The 26,174-nt window shown below is 35.8% G+C and overlaps 2 protein-coding genes across 3 annotated transcripts; one reads left to right on the top strand and one right to left on the bottom strand.

Moving 5' to 3' along the window:
* Window positions 1-6,576: 6,576 nt before the first annotated feature.
* Window positions 6,577-12,651, top strand: LOC147517700 (autophagy-related protein 9-like). Its single transcript, XM_086589824.1, is given in 11 exon segments — window positions 6,577-6,741; window positions 7,042-7,787; window positions 7,874-8,125; window positions 8,127-8,192; window positions 8,316-8,538; window positions 9,530-9,709; window positions 9,835-10,041; window positions 10,622-10,699; window positions 10,795-10,865; window positions 11,017-11,127; window positions 11,575-12,651. Coding segments are annotated over 10 exon segments (2,589 nt in total). The 5' UTR covers window positions 6,577-6,741; window positions 7,042-7,212; the 3' UTR covers window positions 12,401-12,651.
* An 845-nt stretch (window positions 12,652-13,496) lies between these two features.
* On the bottom strand, window positions 13,497-18,855 carry LOC147517699 (receptor-like protein 4). 2 transcript variants are annotated; one of them, XM_086589822.1, is made up of 9 exons: window positions 18,668-18,855; window positions 17,533-18,585; window positions 17,286-17,436; window positions 17,114-17,185; window positions 16,511-16,579; window positions 16,053-16,121; window positions 15,298-15,375; window positions 14,334-14,527; window positions 13,497-13,926 (listed from the first exon to the last, which is right to left on the bottom strand). In XM_086589822.1, exons 1-9 carry the CDS (start codon window positions 18,726-18,728, stop codon window positions 13,820-13,822), a joined length of 1,854 nt encoding a protein of 617 aa, XP_086445948.1. In that variant the 5' UTR covers window positions 18,729-18,855; the 3' UTR covers window positions 13,497-13,819. The 2 variants fall into 2 exon arrangements, with proteins under 2 accessions (XP_086445948.1, XP_086445949.1); XM_086589823.1 differs by lacking the exon at window positions 16,053-16,121 and having other exon boundaries at window positions 18,668-18,846.
* Between the last annotated feature and the right edge of the window lie 7,319 nt (window positions 18,856-26,174).

Below are 26,174 nucleotides of genomic sequence, written 5' to 3'. Positions count from 1 at the left end.
TTGCTAAAGTCTTTTTGGGCAAAAAAAAAAAAAAAAAAAAAAAAATTAATTGACCACAACTACTTTCAACCATGGGGGCCCTAATATTTGGCCAACTTTTGGGGCCCCAGCCGGCCGCCTGTGTGGGCTGTCCTTAGGGCCACCCCTGAACCAACATTCTCTTGTAGTAAAATAGATCACATGCACCCACATTGCTCTTTTATTATATGTCTGTTCTCATGGTGTTGTTGCTTTTTTGCCCTTTACGGTTCCATGAATGCTCTCAGAGTATTTGCATGAATACTCATAAGAACCTACATTCTACATTCACGTAGGTGGATATCCATCAAGTGTATATTGCAGTTAAAATACACTATCTCATTAAAAAATGGACTATGGATTTCAATAAGAGTAAAATAACTCATCCTTTTCTCATTGCAATTCAAGTTATACAAAGTATACAAAAAAATGCTATCTAGTCATAGGGTGGGACGTCTCAAAGAAAGACAATAGCATACCAGAGCGACGAGGTGACTTGTTTTTCCCTTTGAACCTACTTCATGGGATCTCCAATCACATAGGTGGGGTTGCCGTTAGTGTTGCCCTCTATCTAAGGCAAAAGTCTCATCCCCCTCGACGTTTCAACCACTTGTCTCCTGTTAAGCGGTTTTGTCAGAGGATCGGCCAAATTTAACTCTGACCTTACATAATCTAGAGCCACAACTCCAGATTCCAGTAGCTGCTTTATAGACTGAAGTCTCAAACGGATATGCCTGCTTTTCCCATTATACAATTTGCTCTTTGCCTTTGCTATTGCAGCCTAACAGTCACAATGCATAGGTACAGCTGGAGGCGGTTTTGTACCAATAGGAAGATCTGCCAAGAAGTTTCTAAGCCACTCAGCCTCAGCACTTGCTTTATCTAAAGCAATAAGCTCGGACTCTATAGTTGAACGAGCTATCAAGGTCTTCTTAAAAGATTTCCAAGCGACTGCACCTCCACCAAGAGTGAAAATATAACCACTAGTGGACTTGATATCATGAGAATCAGATATCCAGTTTGCATCACAATAAACCTCTATCACAGGTGGAGTTCATCTAAAACATATGCCGTAATTCATTGTTCCTCTCAAGTACTTGGCTAGTCTCTCTAACGCACTCCAATGTTCTTTGCTAGGACAATGAGTGTATCTGCTCAACCTGCTAACTGCATAAGCAATGTCAGGTCTAGTGCAATTCATCAAGTACATGAGACTACCAATAATTTTGGCATATCTAGACTGAAGGACACTATGTTGATCATTTTTCTGAAGTTCACTAGTTGCCTCATAAGGTGTCAACACAGGCTTACTATCATAAAAGTTAAACTTCTTCAAAAACTTCTCAACATAATGCTCTTGTGAAAGCGTATAGTCATCACTATTTTTGATAATTTTGATTCCAAGAATCACATCAGCTTCTCCCAAATCCTTCATTTCAAATTGGGAGGATAAGAACATCTTGGTATTTCTCACAACATCAAGGCTAGGACTCATGATTAACATGTCATCCACATATAGACAGATAATCACATATGTATTCACATAAAAAGATTTAAAGTAAATATATTTATCAGTATAATTTATGTGATATCTATTAGACATCATGACACTGTCAAACTTTTCATGCCATTGTTTTGGCGCTTGTTTCAACCCATATAAAGACTTAACCAATTTGCATACTTTTTGCTCATTCCCCGGTACTATAGTACCCTCAGGCTGCATCATATATATTTCTTCATTAAGATCACCATTCAAAAATATAGTTTTTACATCCATTTGATGAATAAATAAATTATGAATAGCAGCTAGAGCCATTAGAACTCTTATATAAGAAATCCTAGTTACAGGAGCATAAGTATCAAAATAGTCAATACTTTTTTTCTAAGAGAATCCCTTGACTACTAGTCTAGCCTTGTATTTCTCAATGGAACCATCTAGCTTCAGTTTTCTTTTGAAGATCCACTTGTAACGTATAGGTTTTGCCCCAAGAGGTAGATCAACTATCTCCCATGTGTGATTAGCTATAATCGAATCTAGTTCTGAGTTTATAGCATCCTTCCAAAAAGGTGCATCTCGAGAACTGATTGCCTCATTATACGTCACAGGATCATCATCAAGAAGAAACGTGTAAAAGTCATCACCAAAATTGGTGGATTTTCTGTCTTTTTTACTCTTCCGAATTTCTTGTTAAAAAATTTCAGGATCTGTTGATTGTTGTTCACCAGGAGCAACCAACCTCTCAATGCCAATTTTCAAAAGAAACAAATTCTCAAAGAAATCAACATTTTTACTCTCTTTAATAGTGTTAGCATCGACAAGGTTATTATTAGATTTTACTACTAAAAATCTATATGCAGCACTATTATGAACATAACCAATCAACATACAATCAATAGTTCTAGGTCCCAATTTTCTCTTTTTAGGTTCGTTCACAAGGACCTTAGCAAGACACCCCCACATTTCAAAGTATTTCAGGCTTAGGTACATGACCTTTCCATTATTCATATGGTGTCTTATTCCCTGTTTTCTTGTTGGGTATCCTATTCTATATATGGCAAGCAGATAGGATTGCTTCCCCCCACAAGTTCAGGGAAGCTCCAAAACTTACAAGCATAACATTCATCATCTCTTTTAGTGTTCTATTTTTTTCGTTCGGCTACTTTATTAGACTCAGGAGAGTATGGTGGAGTAGTCTCATGAATAATGCCATTCTTGTCACAAAAGTCCTGGAAGGGGTTAGACTCATATTCTCCACCTCTGTCAGACCGAAGTCTTTTAATCTTACAGTTAAGCTGGTTCTCAACTTCAGCTTTGTACTTGAGAAACATCTCACCTACCTCATGCTTGTTTCTAAGTAAATATATCATGGTGTACCTAAAGAAGCTATTTATGAATGTAATATAATAAAACTTCCCCCTCTAGACATGGTACTTCTGAATTCACCCAAATCCGTATGAATAAGAGTTAGCAATCTAGTTTTATCTCTAGAAACAGTTCTGCAAGGTTTCTTTGTGGCTTTAGTCTCAGCACATATCTCACATTTATCATTAGAAAAATCAGAAATATCAGACAATAAACCACATGCTTTCATTCTTTTCATATACTGAACATTCACATGTCCTAGTCTACCATGTCATATATTAAAAGAGTCAAGCAAGTAAGTAGAAGCAGATTCATCTTTATTAATAATAATATTGTCAAGTACATTCAACATGAAAAGACCACTGTTATTACAATAACCTTTCCCAACAAAACCCTCATTATTCTTCGTCAGAACGAACTTGGCACTCTCAAAAGTCACCTTGACGCCAACTTTTCCCAGTAAGAACACAGAAATCAGATTCTGACGAATCTCAGGAACATGCAGTACATTACTAAGTGAAAGGGTTTTCCCTGAAGTTAACTTCAGAAGAATCTTGCATGTTCCTTTAACATGAACAAACCTTGAGTCACCCATATAGACCTTTTCATCTTTCACTAGTATGTAGTCTGAGAAGGCTTCAACATCGCCACAGACGTGGTGGGTGGCACCAGAATCTAGTACCCAGTTCTTTTTTCCAGTGGCCATGAACACTTGTGACACCACAGCAGTAATAATATCATCTCCCTCAATTATATTAGCATTGAGAGGATCATCAGTGTCTTTCTTATGCCTGCACTGAAAAGCCCTATGTCCAGGTTTACTACAAATATAACAATTTCCATTGCCAGTACCACTCCTTTTAAAAGAAGTGCCTTTGACCTTGAAATTCTTATTTTTGTTGTACTTCTGTTTTTTAGAGGTTTTGTTAGATTTGTTAGGATTACCTTCAATGATATTGGCTTTAGAATGGAATTCCTTATACAACACATCATCTCGAGTCTTGTTCTTTTCCTCTATGTGAATGTGAATGATCACATCCTGAAGAGTCATCTGCTTGCGCTTATGCTTCATACTATTTTTATAGTGTTTCCAAGACTCGGGGAGTTTCTCAATCAAACATCTAGCAACAAAGGTTTCGGGTAAATCAATACCCTCAGTTTTCAAATCATTAATCAGCACATGAAAATCATGGATTTGAGACGTTACATATCTATCCTCTCTCATCTGGAACTTTAGAAAAGTCCCAATAGCATATTTCGAAAGTACCAAAGATCCTCTATTACGTTATTTTTGTTCAAACTCTCTCATATGTCATGTGCATTCTTATTTGAACAATAAATATCAAATATTTCATTGGACAAGGTACTCAAAATAGCATGACGACATACCTTATTCCCATTGAGCCAAGCAGCTTGATTTCTTTCGAAATCATTAGAACCCTCCACGGGTGCTGTATCAGTGAGATACTTTGCATAATTGAGTACATCTAGGGCTGTGAATACCCTTTCTCTCCATCGCTTGAAGTGTGAACCGTTGACGGATTCAATCTTTGACACATTGGGTAAGTTGCGAGCATTCAATAGAGGTGCAACATCTCTCATAGTCGAAGTAACTTCCATGACTCCAGAATTGGTTTCTTTGATCAACAGGTGTAGACATCTTACTCTTTCCTTAAGATTGTTGTATGTGGATAAAGAAAACAATAAAAGAGACAAGGACAGAATAAAAGGTAATAACTAAGACGTGGATTAGGTCAGTCGCCCAGGAAAGATTTTGATGCAATGGTAAAACCAACTCGTAATAGGACACCAAAACCAAAAACACATGCCAAAAGCCCAAGCCCAAACCGACTCGGCTCGGTGCGGGCAGGTGCGTGTGTGGTTTTGGGTGAGTCCTTCCTCCTAACACAAAAACATTTGCCCTTATGGTAGAAGAATTCCTCATATACCTCACTTGCTAGTGGTGATTAACCAATGTGGGACTAAACACAATGCACTAAAGTGGAGAACAAAAAGTTCATCTCCTCCACTTTGCACACACACACAAGTATTTTGATATACTCTTAGATATTCCAACAGTTTGAACAGTAAAAAAGTAAACGGGCTTTTAAAGGTCTTGGGTTAATCTCCATTGAGGCTATAGCCTCAAGACATTTTTCTGCAAAAGGCGCTGGAGGCGTTACCGATGCATTTTTTAAAACTTGGACGTCTAAGCTCACATCAGGAAATATTAGGATGTTTTGTAGGCGTGACAATAATATGTGCTTGCGTAGGTGTATTTAAATTTATTGTCTTTGTAATGACGAAGAAGTATTTGGTTTTGGACATGTATGCCTGCATTTCATACATCTAATAATTTTTTTGGTTGTTCCTGTTCATTATTGATGTCTACCGGTACGGACTTAAGTAGTAATCTATTTATTAAATATCTTGCTGTTCCTTGTAGGTTTTGGTTGGAGAGTCGATCGTGAAACTAGATGATCCTGGAAAAGGAATAACTGGCCTTTTTGGTAGAAGTATATCTTCATAATCTAATATTTTGACACCCTTCTTTTTTTTGCACTGATTCTCGCCTTTCTCCGTTGAGGATACTATAGAAATGATTGTTGTTTGTTGTTATTTGAGTACTATATAACTGAAATAATTCAAAGTTTGGAGATTCTTTACTACTGCTACTACATATCTTGGGATGCTTTTGCTTGTTTATTGTAGTTTTAGTTATGTTTTCCCTTGAGATTCTTGTAACCTCAGTTTTTTCATGAGTTTAATCTCGGAAGCAGAGCTGCTTATTGCTATGATCAACACATGGGAATGGGGATGTCACTGGACAGAAATAAAATACTAAACAAAATGAACTTTGTAGCCTGTTTCTTCCATCCCTAACATAGACTGGGTGCAAAGTACAGACTGCAGATAGTTTTGTATGTTCTATTACTCTAGTAAGTTCTACTACACCTTTTTCTAAACGAAAAACAATTAAAAAGGGTATCGAACTTTATAAGTTTTGACAATATAGGAACTAAATTTTTTTTTCTGTCAAATTGGGGACCAATTTTTTTAATTTTTGCAATGTGGGAATTAGTTACACATATAGTCTAAATTTCTCACACGGTGTTTCATAATTTACAAATTATATACATTGTTATACACTTTATTATCAAAGTATATTCATACTATACACCTTATGACCATAGAAATTAATTTGAATTGTGAAACACCGTGTGAGAAATTTAGATGTCATGTTACACATGTCTCCACATTACAAAAATTAAAAAGTTTGGTCCTAATTTGATTGAAAAAAAAAAAAGTCTCCATATTGTCAAAACTTATAAAATTCGATACTCTTTTTAGTCATTTTTCGTTTCCTAAAAGCCATTTTAATGAGTTCATACTTCATAAGGAAGTTGACGAGTTATAATGAACCAACAAGGTGACTAAACTCATGAATCTCAATATCATGATCTATCCAAGTATCATTGGGAAAACATTGATAGAGTTTACATCATGATGTATGGGCTTGGGGTTGGACTTCTGGGCTTTGTGGATTCAGGTCTGGTCATATAATGTGAGTCGATGTTTGGCGGTGTGGTAAATTTGCACGATTAAAAAGATTATGATGATCTAACGGTCCACGATTAAAAAAAAAAAAAAAAACATTGGTCTGAGACGTGTTACGTAGGGTAACCTTTTATACTACTACAGAAGTAATTACTTGTTCTTCTTAAAACCAAAACCAAAACCAAAACCAAAACCAAAAAAGAGTTCAAACCAAACAAAAGAGTTCACGACTCTCCCGTATCTCCTTTCAAAAGGAAGAACGTTTTATCTATCTATTCTTCTGCTACCTTCGCCAACACAAGGTAATTTTTTTTTTAATCTATTAACTCATATATATCTGAATTGACCAGCTAAATTTACATGTTTTATGTGAATGGGTAGTTAATTTTGGTTGGTTGGTACTTGGTTATAACAAGAATTACAAAAATTTAATTGATTGTATTTTAAACTTGTTTATAGGATGTGTTTTGGTGGCCCATTTGGCATTGCATTGTTAATAACTTTATACAATGCACAACCTACTTATTTCGTTAACACAATGCGTAGTTGAGCTGCTAATGTGTGAATACCAGCTTATAAGTGTGTTTTTTTTTGTGCCCCAGTTATATCTACTGCTTGATTTCTCAATTTAACTTCAAGGGAGTTCCTTTCAGTACAAATTAAACAGATATCCGTTGGTGTTGTTCCTTCTTTTGGCTCCTTGTTGAAGCATCCTAATGATAGTTTTGGCGAATGGACTGGAAGCACTTGTTTAGTCTGACCGTTCATGAAAGATGTATAGCATACAGAAGGCTGCTGGTGTTCTCAACATTTTTAAATCGAAGAAACACGGAGAATCATTACTGACTAGAGGATTGCTAGGGGATGTGCCTCCTGAGATTGAATTGTCTGACTACCATAGGTTTCCTAGTTCCGGTAGTGAAAGCCCTTCTGGTCTTCTCAATGGCGAAGGATTGAAAGTAGAACCAATTGCTGATTTGGACCTTTTCTTTGAAAGGCTGTATAGCTACTACTGTGAGAAAGGACTTTGGTGCATTATCATTAAGTGGATGGTTGAGCTTCTAAGCCTGGCTTTTATTATATGCTTTTCTGGGTTTTTCCTATTATTTGTTGACTGGAATGGCCTTCGCAATGCCAAATGTGGGATTAATGCAGTTGAGTCGGGGACTAAGCCATGTGATCTGGCAAAGGAGGCCCTGCATCTTCACCCATTCACTCCTTTAACACCTGCTAAATGTATCATTATTGGGTATCTTGGATTATTTTCCGTGTATTGGGTCTTCTGCTTTTTGAGGTTTTTTGTGCAATTGAAGGACACCTTGGCGATTCGTCATTTCTATTATAACAGGTAATACTGAACTTCTGATCTAATTCCTTGATCCTTCAGAAAATATTTGGACAATTTTATGATTATTTGCCTTTGTTTTACTGCAGTCTTCACGTTACGGATAGTGAAGTTCAAACCACCCCATGGGCATCCATTCTTGAAAAGGTTGTTCAGGTACAAAGATCACAACAACTTTGTGTGGTGAAAGATCTCTCTGCACATGATGTAGTCATGCGAATAATGCGCAAAGAGAATTACTTGATCGGAATGCTTAACAAGGGCGTGCTTTCTTTTTCCATCTCTAAATGGGTCCCGGGTACTGGTCCTGCAGTTAATTCTGGTTTAAATGGGAAAAAATCATTTATTGCTAAACAAGACTCTTGAATGGACTTTGAATTGGTGCATATTGCAAAGCATGTTTGACAGGTATACTTAAATTTCAGTTCATAGAAATATAGGCTTGAATGTGTGTTATTTATCTGGGTATTCAGTTCTTAGGTGAAGACTTGTTACTGTTACTGATTTTGTGTGCTTATGTTTTTATTTCAGAAACTTTTTTGTCAAGGCAAGCTTTATTTCTAATCCTTCTTTGTTAAAGAAGAGGCTTATGGCAGTAGGCCTGGGGATGCTCCTACTATCACCGTTTATTTTCATATTCATGCTGGTATATCTCTTTCTAAGGCATGCCGAACAGTTCTATAATCATCCGAGCACAGCATCATCAAGAAGGTGGTCCAACTTGTCAAAATGGATGTTCAGAGAATTCAACGAGGTACTGTTCTTTTCCATTCATTATATCTTTAGTTAAAAAAATGCCAAGAATTCACCAATATTAGCATTTAGTTATTTTTTGGTGTTCCTCTTCTACTTTTGTAATAAATATGGTTCATGTTTCCCAAATTTATTTGGTATCAAGTATCATATTTTCTCATTAGAGGATAAATTAGTTTATTCTAGTGCTGGTCGTTCTTATAGTTAGAACTATTGATTTCAAATAATGTTTTAATCCAAAGTTAGCGTAGTTAACAGAAAATCTCATACGTAATTCACTAGACAACATGATACTTGATAGCAGATTGAAATGTGTTGGAACTTATGTGCCTTTCCCATGGAATGAATCAAGGTTTTAATGATCTGGGAGAACAGCAGATGAGGGAGGTGTAGGAAGAGCTCATTACTAGAACAGGATTGACATGTAAGACTCAAGCTTGGCTGTAACTAGGCTAGCACAGGCTACATTAACCGTGGCCTGACTACAACAGTCAATTTTTCAGAAAACCACGAGATGATAATGAGTAAAGAAAAGAGCCTGACAATGATGAAATTGCTAAGTTCTGATGGTGGAAGTTAACTGGATTTGTCATTCTTGTGACTAGAGAGTAGAGACGACATCTGATGGTGGTCGGCCATATAAAACTAATTTTGTTCTCCAAATACACCCTTTATCTTTGTAAGAGTTAAAAAGAAGCAGTGGGATGATGCATCTATGCTGGCTCAAAGGATACCAAACTTTCTTGGTTAAACCGTTAAACATCTGCAGCTATTATAGGTTTTATAGCCCCGTGTCCCAAAATTTGAACCAATTTTATTTTTGTACCAGCAATTACACTAATAAAATATATCAAAATGAAAAAGAAATGAGTTTTAAAAGACATTTCTTCTTTCAAGCATAATGGTTAATCTTAGAGAACATCAAAGTTTATAAATGTTAAATGCAATATAATAGGACACTTGTCTTAAATCATGTCATTTGTGCAATTCAGGTTGACCATTTGTTCAAGCATCGGATCAACAGCAGTATACCACATGCTTCTGATTATCTAAAGCAATTTCCGTCTCCTATTGTTACTATTATTGCCAAGTTCATTACTTTTGTTTCCGGTGGCTTTGCTGCCATTCTGATCATTATTGCATTTCTGGAAGAATCTTTACTGGAGGGTCAGGTACATGTTTTTTTTCATGTCATGTCAAACACAATTCTTAAATGAGTAAAGCAGATGTATTTTTTTATATTTTATATTTTATATTTTTTTTTCATTTGATATAATTTGGTATAGCACATCTGCAGATTTATGGTCGCAACTTGCTTTGGTATGCTGCAGTTTTTGGAACTGTAACAGCTATCAGCCGAGCTGTGGTGACAGATGAGCTCCAGGTCCTTGATCCAGAAGGGGCAATGTCTTTGGTGGTTCGACATACACATTATATGCCAAAGAGATGGCGTTGCAATGAAAACAGTGATGTCATTCGGGCAGATTTTGAGACGTTATTTCAGGTAAATCTGTTATGTTCTATGTCACGCTTTGTATATGTTTGATTGGAGAACTAGTATATATTTCCTCTACGTACTGGATCTCATGGATTTTGAACCTATACATCATGTAAATCTGTTGGGGTTTAAATGTTGCAATGTTAACTTCTTGTCATAAATTCCAGATTCCATGTTTATAAATTGATTGAGTTCAATTTTCAAGATTTTGAGTGTAATAAGGATGCCATTTTATTGGAACTTCATGTAAAGTGGTCTTGTGTGGTGTGCTTTATTAGTGCCTTGTTTAGGATGCATGAGCAATGTAATCTCTCCTCTTCTGGTGGTTGGCTCTAAATCTGTAATCTTCAATGAACTGTATTTTACTGATCAAAGTGAAAGTATATAAAGAATATTTGTTGGTAATGTTGCTTTTAACCACTTGTCCATGCACACACAGAGGGTTTAGTTATGGAATTATTCTTAAGGTAGTTATTTACTGTCTCACTATAGTCTCATTTTTCTTGAAATTAGATGTTGTGGATGATACTAGCATCTATTGAATATGGACATTGTTTTCTTACTCATTTTATTGTGGATGATGCAGTACACTGGAATGATGTTACTAGAAGAAATGGCTTCGATTCTCCTCACTCCGTACTTGCTACTATTTGTTGTACCAACGGTACTGTAAATGCTTCTTCAATCTAGCCTATATCACATTTCCTTACTCCCAGTTTTTACAACAGCTACTAACTATTACTCTATTTGATTTTACAGCGAGTGGGTGACATTTTGCAGTTCATTTCAGATTTCACCGTGGATGTTGAAGGTGTGGGTCACGTGTGCAGGTATTTTCTCTCAGCTTTTAGTTTCTGCAAGTATATTCTGGTTCACACATGCTTATGGTTATTCTGCCTTGATTCCAAACAGAATAGTTTACGGGTCATTTCACTCAATGAATTGGAAATTTTAACAATGATAACTTAATTTTGGATGCAGTTTCAGTGTCTTTGACTTTGAGAGACATGGAAATAGGAATTACGGATCACCACATAATGCACCCCGGACCCGAAGGAGCTCCCAAGGGAAAATGGAAAAATCATTTTTGAGGTATCTTATTCAAAATTTCAAACTATTATTTTGATGCATCTTCTTTTCGTACAATCATATGGTTCCAAATGAATGAAGTAACATTCAAATCATATGACACTCGAGTTCAAACAAAGACAGATATAGGATCTCTCATATTGCTTCATAATGTTACGAGAATTTTGTTTCCTATTTTCTTTGTATTTTTTTTTCTAGTGACCGTATTATTTATATATAAAAAAGGGAAACTTGAATAGAAAAGTTGCAATACCTAAAAAAGAAATTTCGCTTTTTACTTTTTATGTTTATTGAACGTACATATGGAAAAATGTTAGTAATACTCTCGTCATTTTCTGATGGTGTTTTTGGGTTTGGTTTGTATTCTGGTTACTGTGTTACATCTGGATTGTATTTGCTGGACTGTTGATAATATCTACCTTGTAACTTTTTTTATTTATGGTTCTGCAGCTTTCAGGGCATTTATCCCACGTGGGAGCCAGATGCTCAGGGAAAGGATTTTTTATCAAATCTTCGTAATTTCAGGGAGCAAAAGTTGCAATTGAGAACCACACAAACTCATTTGCATCCTCTGACACGTCAATTCGCCCCAAATTTCAGAGACCAAGGCTATATCGCTAGGGATGTCTTCTATGATAACACGAGTACTGCTCCCATAACCGGTTACCAGATGGGTTCGATGTGGCTGATAGACCCAGATCAAAAGAATTACCCGTACTTGCTCGACTGGTATTACACCTCTCGGCCTTCCCCTTCAGTCAATACTTCACCCGTTGAAGTATCTACTTCACCTGATGAAGTGACTATTAATATTGGAGATTTATGGATCAATAATCCTACACAAAGAGAAGAAAGATTTGAAGAAAATTGGGGCTTTCCTACTGAAGAACGATTACAAAGTCATTTTGGAGCCTCCAGCTCGACTCCCAACTTTCGTGAAAGCATGATTAGGCATCACAACCCGGGTGATCCAGGGCACCCCACTGAGAGCCATTGGTGGGTGCGAGGTGGTCCGGATACTGCAGTCCCCCAGGCAAGTTTTCTCGAACCTCCCACTTATGGACGCCCTACTGATGCAGCTTTTTACGATAACTCAGATAGAATTAGTGAAGAGCATGAACAGTGCTTAGATTGGAGAAACTCACACATATTATCGAAGACATTTTACATTAACGATAGTGAAGCGGATGGAGATTTCAATCTCCCTTTCAATGATATTTATCACAATCCATTGGAAAATCTCAGTACAAGACAAGACTCCATGAGAATTGAATGATGAATTGTACGATTATTTATGTCTTTCCATGATTGATATATATAAAGATCTGTTGTTGATTTGTCTGCATTGATCTCAATGGGAAGTAGATCTCCAAAGATGGTCTTTGAGGACGCAATTCTTTGTTGTATATAAATCTCATAGTGAAAGATACTACTTGATTTGATATTCTGCCATGGAGCAGAATTATCAAATTCTCCGTGGATCTTTTGCAACTGTAAATTTGTAATTATGAATTTCTTGTTTTATTCCGTCTCTTCATGTAATCAGTTTTTTCAGCACCAGCTAAAGATTAACCCGGAGTTTGAATGATAAAAAAATTCTTAAGTATTGTTCGCGAATCTCAAATTGAAAGTAATTTGGAAGGGTAAGAAACACAAATACTAAATTCTGAAAATATGATCATACCGTGATGGCGAGATACCAATTTTTAAAATATTTTGTATGGTTCAAACCAAAATTCTGAATCACCCAAATATTTTGGCAAAAATTGTGAGTTTTGTTCAGAGTATTTTTTTAAGTTAAACCTATAGTTGCAGGGTTCTTGCATCGAAAAAATTAGTATTTTTGTTCTTATTTTACTTTTATTTAGGGTTTCTCAGACAACAAAGAGTTTTATCCTCGTTCAATTTTGTTGTCTATTTCATATGTAAATTTTAAAATAAATTCTTGTCCACTTTGGTGGCTGTCTCCTTTCTCTTTGCTTCTGCTATGAATTGCTATATTGACAACAACATTAGCTCCTTTGGGTTGTTAAGTCTTGCCATCTTCCAAGAAAAAGTTTTTCTGCTGGTGTAGATGGCTGGAACCTTGCTCCTAGTATGACATCTCAAAACAACTGATAAAAAAAGGGTCCCTAAAGTTGGCTAACACTTCATTGGAAATCTAAGCATTCATAATTTTGTTCTGGCGAAGATCTTAACAAGACCAGAAAACAGAGTTTACAAACATATCAACCATTCTCTATCTGAAATGTGCCACCTTGCATTCTATCATGACCATCAAGATCTGTACTAACAGTGCATTTAGTGCATGCAAGCATTCTCAGAACTGCTGAAAATGAAAGGAATGGAGAGACAGAGAGAGGATGAAGTACTTGAATAGCGGAAATACAGAGTTTGGTGCATGCTCCTACTTTGTTCCCTCAAACTTCAATCTATTTGTGAACTAAATATAGCACCAATTGCAAAACAAATTTGACTTTTACAAAGTGGGGTTTAAGCACCCATCTATATTATGCCCACATAGTACATACATAAGTTGACAAGTAACAAGACAAAACCTATAAGGTATGTTGTATTATCTCAATTTTGGAGACTTGGGCACAAATCTATAGTAACACTCGAGCTCCCTCATCATTGCTGCTCCTGAGTCCTGACGGGTAGTACCTGTTTTCATGTTTTACTTACAAGAAGGTTGTTAGAGAGGATTCAAGGTAGTTGGGAATCTGTTGACATTCTGTGTTTCCATCTCAACAAGCATCATGGACTTCTGCCTGTGGTATCTGTTTCTCTTTGCCGCTAGTGCTGGATAGAAACAAAAGATACTCATTAAAAACTTTACACTACCCACACTCAGAAGAATAGGTGAATGAAAAAAAAAAAAAAAAAAAAAAAAAAAGGAAGCTATACATTTCAGAACATGGTTACCCCCCCCCCCCCCCCCCCCTAACACACACAAAATCCTGCTCCATTCGGTCCCTCTCCACCCAACTACGAAAAATAAATATATATGGAACTTGTTCGCAGTATGGGTACAGTTTGTGTTTCAATCCCTCATTTCCTGGGTGATGAGTACCATAACATAAGACAAATGAGTGTGAAGCCAATATAGATCAGTTCATAGGCGATCGAAAATATAGTAAAGCAATCAGACCGACTGTAATTGCAACACAGCACCAAATATGGAAATGATATCCAGAAGCCACACTTACACATTAGATCGTGAGGAAGACCAAAATCGTAATCGTTTTCCCCCTTCTTGATGCAGAATATGTATATCATCAGCAGTATCAAGCTGAGAAAAACCAAACACGACAGTCCTATTGCAATTTTACCACCAGTGGACAAGAATAGAGAACATGGTGGTAAAGATGGCACGCCACATAAGCCTTTGTTACCAGTTAAACTGAAAGCAAAAAGCACGAGTGCATTAGGAAACTTTAGGAACAACAGGGAGACGAAGTGCGTGTTAAACGAAATATATATCTAATAGGCTGCTACAAGGAGAACAAAATAAATGCATTTCACTTGGACAGCCCAAGAAGAAAGCCATATCACTAGATCACGAGGTTGACTATGAGTAGTAAAACTTATACTTCATATACCCTATTATCGTGTATCGAGTTTTAGGTTTTCAACTGTTAGTTGCATAGCTGGACATTTTATAACTATAAATCTATCCTATGGGAATGGCTTAATGCCTATAACTTTCTTTATGTTTCAATTAACACACAAGAACTACTTTCACCTTTCAATTTAAGTCCTATGTAGAAATTTCACAGTTTCATATTAGTTGAAACTCTTAAGATAAATACATGGACACTTCTCATAAAGCTTGTAGAGTTCATATCAGCCTTATATTGTAAGATAGAACTTGGAAAAAATATTATGGAAATGATCCATAAATCCTTTACAAGCGTAATAAAGACATAAGAAAGCGTAGAAAGTTGTATTTTGATGGAATTTAGGACAATGTGTTACGGTAACATGTTCCTCCAAAGAAGCAAAAAAAAAAACTGACTATTTAATTTCCAGAACTGAAGCGTAAATGTTTTATGAATCATTTAAGAATTAAAGCAACAGGAAAACATATATATCCTTCTGCATTACATAGACTTTCCTCGAAGTCAATCAGGACAAACATGATGTTAAGCGATAAATGATATTTTAACATACTCAATAACTCCACCATGAACACCAATTGAGTAAACTTTCTCCGGAACTTGACCTTCCAGTTGATTCTCGTTTAGTAACCTGAAATGTGAACAATGAGGACGTACAATGAAAAGGGATCTTTAGTAACCTGAAATGTGAACAATGAGGGCGTACAATGAAAAGGGATCAAGTAATTTGGCAAGGCATGTTGTGATAATCCACAAGAAAAGGAGTGATAAAGAAATTTGTTATGTGACTGTCTACTTTTACGCTATACGAAAAGAAGTTTCTACCACCCATGGATCTGTTCAGAACATGAGTAAAAAAGTAACATGCTAAGTACAAAAAAAATTGTAATCAGCCTAAGGCCCTCGTTTGCCATAGTGGTAACTACTGCTATCCTTTATTTCTGTGGGATTTAGTTAAAATATATAGGTTTGCACTGTTTTCAGAGGTTTTTAATTCAAAGAGGTTAACAGAGAACTTTGAGGTATTTTCTTATTCCTAACTCTTTATAAAAGGCTAATGTTCATAGTTATAATTTCACTTGAATTTAGGGAAGCGTAAAAAAAGCAAAAAGCTCCTATGAATCAGCTTCTGCTAAAACCTGGATAGGTTCTGCTAAGAACCGGATAATGAACAGTATTAGCAACTGCACTACTGTGAAAACCCTTATGGAAACCATCATAACCAATAGTGACCGTGACCCTGTATGGGGCTTAATATCCATAAATATCAGAACAGAAATGTCAAAGTATATAAAATAGTTCACTTACACAAGCTGCAGATTTGAGGTAGCTAAGGTTTCTGGTATGGACCCTGAGAATTGGTTATTCGACAAATCCCTAAACACACCAAGAGAAAGTATATGAATGGATAAAGCAATAAACTGAATGGCCACCACTATTCTGCTCATACAGTTATAATATCACTCTGAGAGTTGAAGAGGGAAAAAAAACCTTGATATGAAAGGCTTTTAATGTCACTCTGAGACTCAAAAACACCAATGACTAGTGTTTGAACTTTTAACAATATGCATGTTGTCCACTAGTGTCATTTATGTAAACCTCTATGCTCGTTCTATCATTTCCTAGACATTTAACAAAACATCCCAACATTTCCATCATTTCCAAGATTAGGATAAAAGCTTATGTGGTTATTATGCCAAATCCAAAGTGATATATAGATGAGAGGCACAGTTTAACAATATTGTAATAAAAGAGACTTCACTCACAGTCGTAGAAGAGACTTTAGGCCAAGCCCTGAGGGTAAAGTGCCTTCCAATGAATTGGAACTCAAGTTTCTGTGAAGGACAACATTGACATTATTTAGCAGGAATACTAGGACAACTGACATGGTAGAAACGAATATATTAAATTTGGACCATATATAGAAGTAGCAGTAAGAAAATCGATAATATTGATATGTGTCAAGCTATGTGATTAAAGATATATGTCAAGTTAAATATTGCGTAACAACGAAATCACAGTAAAAATGCATCCAAACATGCAACACAAAAAATAATGAATTTGCATGATAATACGTAAACCAATTAAAAGAAAACCTGAAATTTTCGTTGGAAGTTACCAGATGTTAGAAAAAGTCGATGTTAGAAGAGCATAACATACATAATTGCAACGATAGATACTTACAGGCTTACAACAATAGATACACAACAGAGCATAACATACATAATAGCAACAACAGAACCGAAATAATTAATTACAGGCTTAGGACAATGTTATGCTAGAAGAGCATAACATACATAATTGCAACAACGGAACCGAAACAGTTAGACAACGAAGCATGCATAAGAGTTACAATAATAGATACTTACAGGCTTACCAAGTTTGGCAGAAGACTTATTTGCTCACTGATTTGTCCTTTCAATCCCTGACTGCCAAGGTCTCTGTTAAGTCAGAAAACTCTTGTTAACATAATTTGAGATGTTAGCAAAAAGGAAATGAAATTGTTGTAACATAATACTTCAAGAAGAAAGCCGTTCTCACATTTGTGATACCACAAGGGAAGATTTGTCCTTGTTAGTATGGCAAGTAATTCCTTCCCAAGCATCCCAATCAGTAGGAGCACAAGGATCTCCATTCCAACCCATTCTATCAGGTATCCGTAGTGACTCTTTCAACGCTCTCATTGCAATTACTTTAAACAGAAATACCCACAAACTAAATAAACAAACAAAATTGCAAACACTAAAAATAATCTTGAATCAAAACAACATCTGCATTACAACATTACCTTGATCAGGAACTGTTGAAAGGTCTTTCGGGACCAATGCATAATTCTCAAGACCACAAATCAAAGGATGACCAACAACAGGAACAAGTTTCACATTCAAGAAAATACTACTCAAATTCTTCACAGTATAATGCCAACTAAAAGCAGCATAACTTCCAACTTGCTTAAAAATATCAACCCTACTCACATTCCTCTGATTAATCAAAATATCAAAAACCCTTTCTCCAACACCACTAACACTAGAATCAATCTCCGCAAAATGAAACCACACCAGATAATCCAACTTGGCATCCACGGATAACTCATACTCCAACACCCTATTCCCCGTAACCGCATTCTGAAACAACTGCATTGGGAAATAATTTGGTGCTTGATTAGTCCCAAGTATCTTATTCCCCGTGGTTACCACCCTGATCCCTTCGGAATTCACAATCGAGTCTTCAACTCGAAATGTCTCATCAGACTGCCATGCTCTACCAAACCTATCACTATCATTACTAAAACCCGAACCAAACAAGGCCGAACCACACGTTAATCTACCATAATTGACTAATAAAACATGATTACCAACCGAAATCGAGTCATATGCTAAAGGGTCAATCTGTATAACTTCTAATGAGCCAATCACAGGTGGGTCAGTGGCAAAACTATAAAAACACACATCAGCTTCACCATCATCAACAAATGCAAATAAGTCCGAATACGCCCCGTTTTTACTAACATCTTCCGGCCACGGTGACCGGTAACTGAAAACAACGGTTTTTTCAACAGAAAGATCGAAACTTGGGGAATGCAATTTACCATCATAATTATCATAAACAGTAAATGTACGGAAATAGTAACGACCGTTGGGGACATTGATAACGTAACAGTTTTTTTTACCATAAGATATCGGAAAATATCGGAGTGTCTTTTCTTCTTGTTGGTAAAATCGGGATGGTTCTGATACTAATGCCGATATTCCACCGGTATAATAAGTATCGGAAATCCATGTTTCGTTGAATGCGTTTGTAAAGTTAGTTGAGCCGCCACAATCTATTCGGTAACTTGTTTCTGTGAGGGGACAACAAGGAAACAAAAAAAACAGTTAGTGACAGTTAAAAGTCAGTTAGAAAGAAAACGAAGTTAAGATTACCGTAAGGGTAGGAGTTTTGGGAAGAGATGGAAATGAGGAGGGAGAAGAAAGTGAAGAGCATGTTTAGTGGGAATGAGTGTTTGGAATAATAATGTGCTTGGACATGGGAAGAGAAAAGAGGAGGGAGCTGGTGGGAGTGGAGAGAGAGTGGGGAAGCACTATAGTACTACTATACAGAGTGGAAATGAGAGGCGTGATTGGTGCTCAGAGTGGTTTGTTTTGCTAACATGCGCTTAATTGAGTGGGTCCTGCTATGTACAACTAACTGAAAATGATTGCTGCGTTAAGGTTTAATTAACCACTTTTTGAGCTTTTGATCTTATTACAGGCATCCGCCAAATCTCATTTATAATGTGATATATCCAAATGAATTTATTCTAACAATTGTGAAATTCCAAACCAAAATACCGAAAAAAAAAAAAATTGAAATGAGTCGCACGTGACAAGTTTTGCCGTTTACTATTTTTTTTTTTAAAAAAATTTAAATGGCTCGATTTTGTATCGTTGGGCTTTTATACTGTTGGGCCAAAAAATAAAAAAATTAATTTAGAACGGATAACTATTCCCGTCCGAAATAAAAATCTCAAATTTTGTCCAAATGCGTTGGTACTTGTCTCGTTTTTAGAAATTTTGATCGACTAAAAACGTTAAGGTGTCACAAAAAAATATAGCAGCACGTTGATGACACTTTTACTGGAAATTTAGTGAGTTTAGTGCATGGCGTATTTTTATTAGGCAATTTTTACTTTTAAGACATTTTATTTATTTATTTATTATTATTATTATGACTTTTGGAATTACGGTGCTCGATCATAGTAAGCTTATTGGCAAATTTCACCATTTTTTTGGGTGTAATATCGAGTACCAAGAAGTTCTTGTTGGAGATGATCGATACTCATTTTCGAATATTATATATGAGTTCTCATTTTTTTTTTCAGTTTATTTTACGTTTTGGAAGGTACTAGTGTATTACATTATACATATTCAACTTTTCACTGGCTTTAAAAACAAATTTTTCTGGATCATCTTTTTTATTTATGTTAGTTGCATTCCTGAAGTCTAAACATACCAGTAAAGTGATAGCTAACTATCCTGCCATTAGGAACAGGCCAGGTAATTAACCATCTTATAAAACACAACATAAAGAGCACATCACTATGTCATCACTCATTTTGTATTTATTTGGACCACCTTATTCTTAGTTCCTTAGTTACATATTGGTGGTTGGAGTTGAGAGTTTAATATGGGAATAAAATCGACCTAACACAGATGGACTGACGGAGGACATATAAGTATATAACCTAGATTTTACGTGGTATTTTAATGGGCAATTAATAGACAGGCTCGCTGAAAGAGTTCCATGGATATAAGATATGTAGTCAATGTAAGGAAATGGCCTAAACTATATATGCGAACGAAAATAAATAACAGTTTGAAATTACTCTTCCCATATATAAGTGTTTTTTTTAATCACTCTCAAGAATAATTTTCGGGTGAAAATAATTTTGAAAATCAATTTTCAAGTGAAAATAACTCGTAAGAACAAATAGTATGAATTTGAAATAAATATTTTTTAATCTTATTTTTTATGTTATTTTGTTATGAACAATGAGTGTCATATCTTATATTGATGTATAAACAATGATTGTTTATACCAAAATAAGTGAACGTATCTCATACAATATATTAATGTAAAAATAATGATTATTCATAGCTCATGTTGAGGTATAAACAATGATTGTTCATACTCTAATAGATGTTCTTACTGATCATACATTATGTTGAAGTATAAACATTGATTATTCATATATCAAATAGGTATGAACAATGATTGTTCATATGAACTAAGAGCATATGTAACACTCTCATTTTATTAAATGTCCAAAATTAATTATTTTGCAGAATAATAATAATAATAATAATAATGACTAAGCTAGCCGTAAGTTAAGTGGAGTGAATATGTATGTTTGACTTTTTGGGGGAAAAAAAGAGAAAATAGTTTGTTTGATTTAAAAATGATTTAATAGGAAAGTTTTTAAGTTTTAAAATAATGTGTAGAGTTTGTATTAATAAGGAAACATTGAGAGAATAATTCTGAAATTTATGGGAGAAAATATGGAAAGTTTCTTAAAGTAAAATATGGCAAAATTCTTTAGAATGGTATGGTTTTTCAAAAATGGAGGTTTTTAAGAAAAACTAATTTTTCATTAGAACTAGACAAGTTAAAACAAAGAAGAACGGAGCACGGATCATGCGTCTTCTAGCTGGCTCGAAATCGTTTCTTTCATATTCTAGATACGTTTTTCGCGATATAGGTGAGTAGTTATATTTTTTTAATCTATTTTCACCGAACCTACGAGAAAAAAAACTTTACTGTCAAGGTTTTGATTCCGCTCAGTATATATTTTTGTTATGCTTACTGTTGATATTATCATTCTATCAAATTATTTTAAGGGTTAGCATATTGTTTGCCCAATTGTAAAAACTCTGGAATTTTATTTGTTGAAGCTTATGGATTGTCAATGGCGGCTAAAGCCCCCGAAATCGCCCAAATATAATTATTTTATTATATGATTTGAACTTTGGTGGTTGTGGTTTTTGATTGATTGTGGGTTGTTGGTTTATGGAGGATGTCGGGTTTAGAATCGGTTGTTGGGTGCTGTCGGGATTGAAATTGGGTGGGGCTGTGAAGCTTGAAATGTTCATTAATGGCGTTTTCGCAATTTGGTGGATGGTGAGTGGTTGGTATGGGTGCTGTCGGGGTGTATGGGTGAAGTGTATTGATTGAATTGTGGTTGGGGAAGGGGTGATTGGGTTGTGTGTGAGGGCTGTTAATGGGTGTTGTTGAAGCTTGGAAAAAGCTTGAACAGGTGTTAATGGCGGTTGGGGTCAAGTTTGGAGGTGAGGGGAATCGGGGTTTGGTGGGTATCGGAAGATGGGGTTTTTCGCAAGGAGCAAAACCGCTATGATGGGGGTGACAGACGAGTGGTGGCTGGTGGTGGAGGAGAGCTGCTGCCGGCTAGCGCTGGAGGTGAAGGAGACGACATGTTCCTCTTAGTTGGGCTTGGGCCAAGTTTCTTTTGAGTTTGGACCAATTTGGTTTAGTTCTTTGGGCCCGATTCTATTTGGTTTGGTTGGGCCAGTTCTATTTTGTTTGTTTGGGCCTAAACCTTTGTTAGTTGTTGGGCCGAAATTAATCTTTTGTTTTGGGCCAATTTAGATTAGTTTCCTTGGGCCAATTTGGGTTAATTTTGTTGTTGGGCCGGACCAGTTTAGTTTAAGTTTTGGGCCAGTCCATATAACTTAAAATATATCCAATGGGGTCTTTAAATATGTAGACTTTTGGGTTTTGGTTTTAAGCTTTGATTGTGGACTGTAGACTGTTTAATTGTGCTACGTTTTATGTTGTAAATTGTATGGACAAAGCAAATACTAAAATGTTATGGAAGCTTGTATAAATTGATTTGTCATTATCTAATTGAGATTTGACGTGATTAGTGCATGTGTATAGCATATAAATATTGGCACGTAACAAGAGGGGAATTCTTATAAGACTTAGAAAAATACGTTTTTATGATAATTAAATTATATACGGACTTAGATTCATGGACTTTAGTATTGGGCTTTGATGGTGAATTGAGTTCACATAAATATACTGAACGAATACATTACATGAGTGATTACTATTATGAGTTGTTACTTAAATGAATTGTAGTATTTATGAAGGCTTGAGATATTCCATATGGTGTAGTGCAATATATGATTGACACGTGAAATAATAAGTTTTGAGATTTGATAGAGAGATACTTGGATATCGTGCAATGAATAGTATTGGCACGTGATAATGTGAATTGTATTATAACGAGAAACGTTGAGCTTCAGTACAATTAAGTATACTGACATAAGATAGAACTAGAATGGTTATGAGATATAAATGTATGACACTTGAATAAATGACGTAACGAAAATCCTGGAATCTAGCTACCACAACTCATGTGATTTGCCCTTGTGATAGGCGTATGTGATATGATTGACCCTTCTGGCGTAGCTGAATAGTGGCTTGATTATTCCGTTCGCAAAATTAGAACGAGACGCGCAATATTTTTATGCCGAATAGTGGCAGTACTCACATAATGACTTTCGTGTGAGGGTTGCCTAGTATGCGATATCCCGCTTAGGGCAACTACGCACGGAGTGGTTCATTATGTGAGGGGAGACATGTGGATGTACCAGTGTAGTCAAGGTGCAAGGAAGTCTTGGCTACCAAGGCACAAAGGCGCTGAGAGAGGCGTTTTTGCCCTCACCTCGGCTAAAGTAGGCGGATACTAACATGAGGCGCGGCGCTTTTCACTTTTGCTTTTAGTTGAGGGCGCGCCTGAAGCCAGCGCCGCACCTTATTAACTTTTACAGTTTTTTCATTTTTTTACAATTTTTGCTATTTGTGACACATTTACACTCAATCCAATTGTTGTATGGTATAAGAAATTTTACAAATTTAGTAAGTTTTATTTTGGAGTACACTCTAAATTTTATTTTGACTAGTTTTTGTTAAGTTGTATGGATTGAGAGAAAACACAAAGATGAATTAAATGAAATTTTATGGGATTCTAAAATTTGAATCACGTGTTCTATTTCATAAAGAACTCATTTGGCTCAATTCGATTAGTTCATTATTTTAGTTTATTGAAGTTGAGCTAGATTGTTTTGAGAGATACGAGTTTTATTTTGCTCTTTACTTATTGCTTAAGAGTTTTCTTTTAAATGACTACAATGGTTTCATGTTTACAATCACATAAAATTAATTTTAAAGAGTTTTATATTGCTCTTTACTTCAATCAGGCGTGCGCCACGCCTCGCGCCTTGTGCCTAAGGCACAGAGAGGGTATTGCGCCTTAGGTGTGCTTTAACGCCTTGACTACACTAGGATGTACATATTCGGCGTTGGGTAGCTATTATGGTAGCCAGGGAAACTAGGGAAGACATAGATACGACGTGATTTTAGGGACACGCAAAGAAAGCCTTAAATAATATAATTATGGTAATATGTTGGTTAATGATATATCTTTAAATATATGATTGTATATAGTTTTGCATAAGGGTGGGTCAAACTAACTACTTGTGTAGAGACGACCCACTCTGTAATTGAGCATGAAATACGGTAAGTATAGAATATGCTTGACTGAGTTAGAACCTAAGGCGCCTCGGTGGAGGAACTAAATGTCTTTGTATTATTGTTAGGAAGCTAAGGTGCCTCAGTGGAGGAACTATCTACCTTAATTATTGTACTTAAGGATGTTGCATTATTCGTTGGATGTTAAGGCGCCTCGGTGGAAGAACTAACTGCCTTATTTATTGGGTATATATATTGTCACACCCCAAATTTCCAGAAAAATTAAAACTGATATTCAATCATCTGGAAACCCAGGGTGAAACAAAACCCACTAACATATTATCAACTACACTATTTAAAAACTGAGATCAAATTAAAACTGAAAGAACAACGCTTCATTTACAAATAAAATTTTTACTAACCAACTCTATTACCTTTGTTTCAATTCAAAACCATACACTTTTCGAAAAACTTAAACTAGAAGACTCCAAGAGCAAATCCAAGTCCGTGTCTTCATCCATCGTGACTCCACCATCTATGTTCCCAAGAACACACCCACGCTTGCAAAACAAAGCAAACATGGGTCAAGAAATTGAATTTTCTTTGGTATGAGTAGACTAACAACAAAATATATATATAATAATCTTTCAAATGAATAATATAACATTACAAACAATTTCAACTTGAAGACAATATAGTTCCGTTTTTCCAAAAAATCGGCGTAGTTTCTTCCCAAGTAAGATTTCACCCCCAACATACAAATTCCAAGAATCTCATATAATATTATTCGGTCATTCCCACTTTCCAAAATAACTCACAATACAATACCACTTACATTTCATTTATTAACCGCACATATGATAACCTAATTAAATGTGAGTTTGGTATACCTTACCTTTAAGCGACACGCCGTCTTAGGGTAGGATATTTACGTCCCCTAGAGAAAAGATTAATAGATCCTACCCTCCCGCAAAACGAGTTAGTCATCACAATAAATTGATTTATCTCAAATCAAAATTCTATTCATGACCCAACCTCATTTAAGACATTTAAGTCTAATTGATATAACCCGTTCGTCCCAAGATATTTGGGGAATACCACTTATCATAATACCTTCATCAAGGGTACTCATTCATATGACATCATTACGTCATAACGTTTAGCAGTAATAACCATAGATCTCGGACTATCACAAGTCATTAATATTTTCAGTAATAACATATCAAGTTATAGTCAATTCATAGTCACATAGAAATCACAACCATTTACTAATACTATTCCGCAATACACACGCACATCCATAACATCACACAATTCATATACTTTTACTTTAGTATTACTCGCCTACTTATGAGAACGAGGAAAAGTCACAACCAAGGAGTACATTCATCCCTTTGTGAGTATCAACTCATACAAACCACGTAAACATTTATCATAAGAAATTATATACATCATATGCAATAACTCCATCACACGTAAAATCAATATTTTACTTTGCTTATTACTTATCTCGTTGACTCATTTATTCAAAGACACATGACCCTTTTAGTTCCTACTCCACGATTTGCACTACACACATTTGCCAAATCACACATATCCGTCTTCACTCACACCGAAGTACCACTACAAGACATACGTCCCCAAACGGGATATCGCCCTCGTGAAACATACTTTCATCTTGTAAACTCGAATCTTGTGAGTCACACCCATCTCCGGGCTTTCCATACACATAATCACAAAGCCTCTTTTAGGCATAACAAATATCAGTCATTCATGGCACATTCAATGAATACCTTGGGTCATTCCCGCCACATTCAAGGAATACCCATCATAACACTAATCGGGCCATTCATGGCACATTCAATGAATGCCCCTGAAGTCATTCCCGCCACATTCAAGGAATACCCAAACCTACATTCCCAGGTACATTCAAGGAATACGACCAACCCGCAAGGCGAATACCTTAGTTCCTCTCTAGGGCAGTCCAAACTATTGGGTCATTCATGGCACATTCAATGAATACCCGGGTCATTCATGGCACATTCAATGAATACCCATCTATCACATGACATCACAAGTCATAATATCTCATTACCAAATCCCGAGGGCATGGAGAGTTCTAAAGATGTAACGACACTTTAAAACATTATTATCACTTATAATTATACTAGCATTACTCATGTCAAAAACAGGACCACACATGTAGAGAGTCATTTCACATGTCAAGGCAAATCAAGCACTTAAGCATCATTTAATGTAAACAGACTTATAATCAAACAAATACAATTTACATAACCACACTCATATATACAATATTGTAAACAAATAGTTCATTAACCCAAATTCAAGTCCACACACACTAATGTCCAAAACATATCTACATATACTAAAGTCTAT

The sequence above is a fragment of the Coptis chinensis genome, chromosome 2 (genome assembly GCF_015680905.1).
Source record: "Coptis chinensis isolate HL-2020 chromosome 2, ASM1568090v1, whole genome shotgun sequence".
Lineage (NCBI taxonomy): Eukaryota > Viridiplantae > Streptophyta > Magnoliopsida > Ranunculales > Ranunculaceae > Coptis > Coptis chinensis.
Note: the sequence above shows the minus strand (reverse complement) of the source record. Positions and strands in the feature narration are given on the sequence as shown.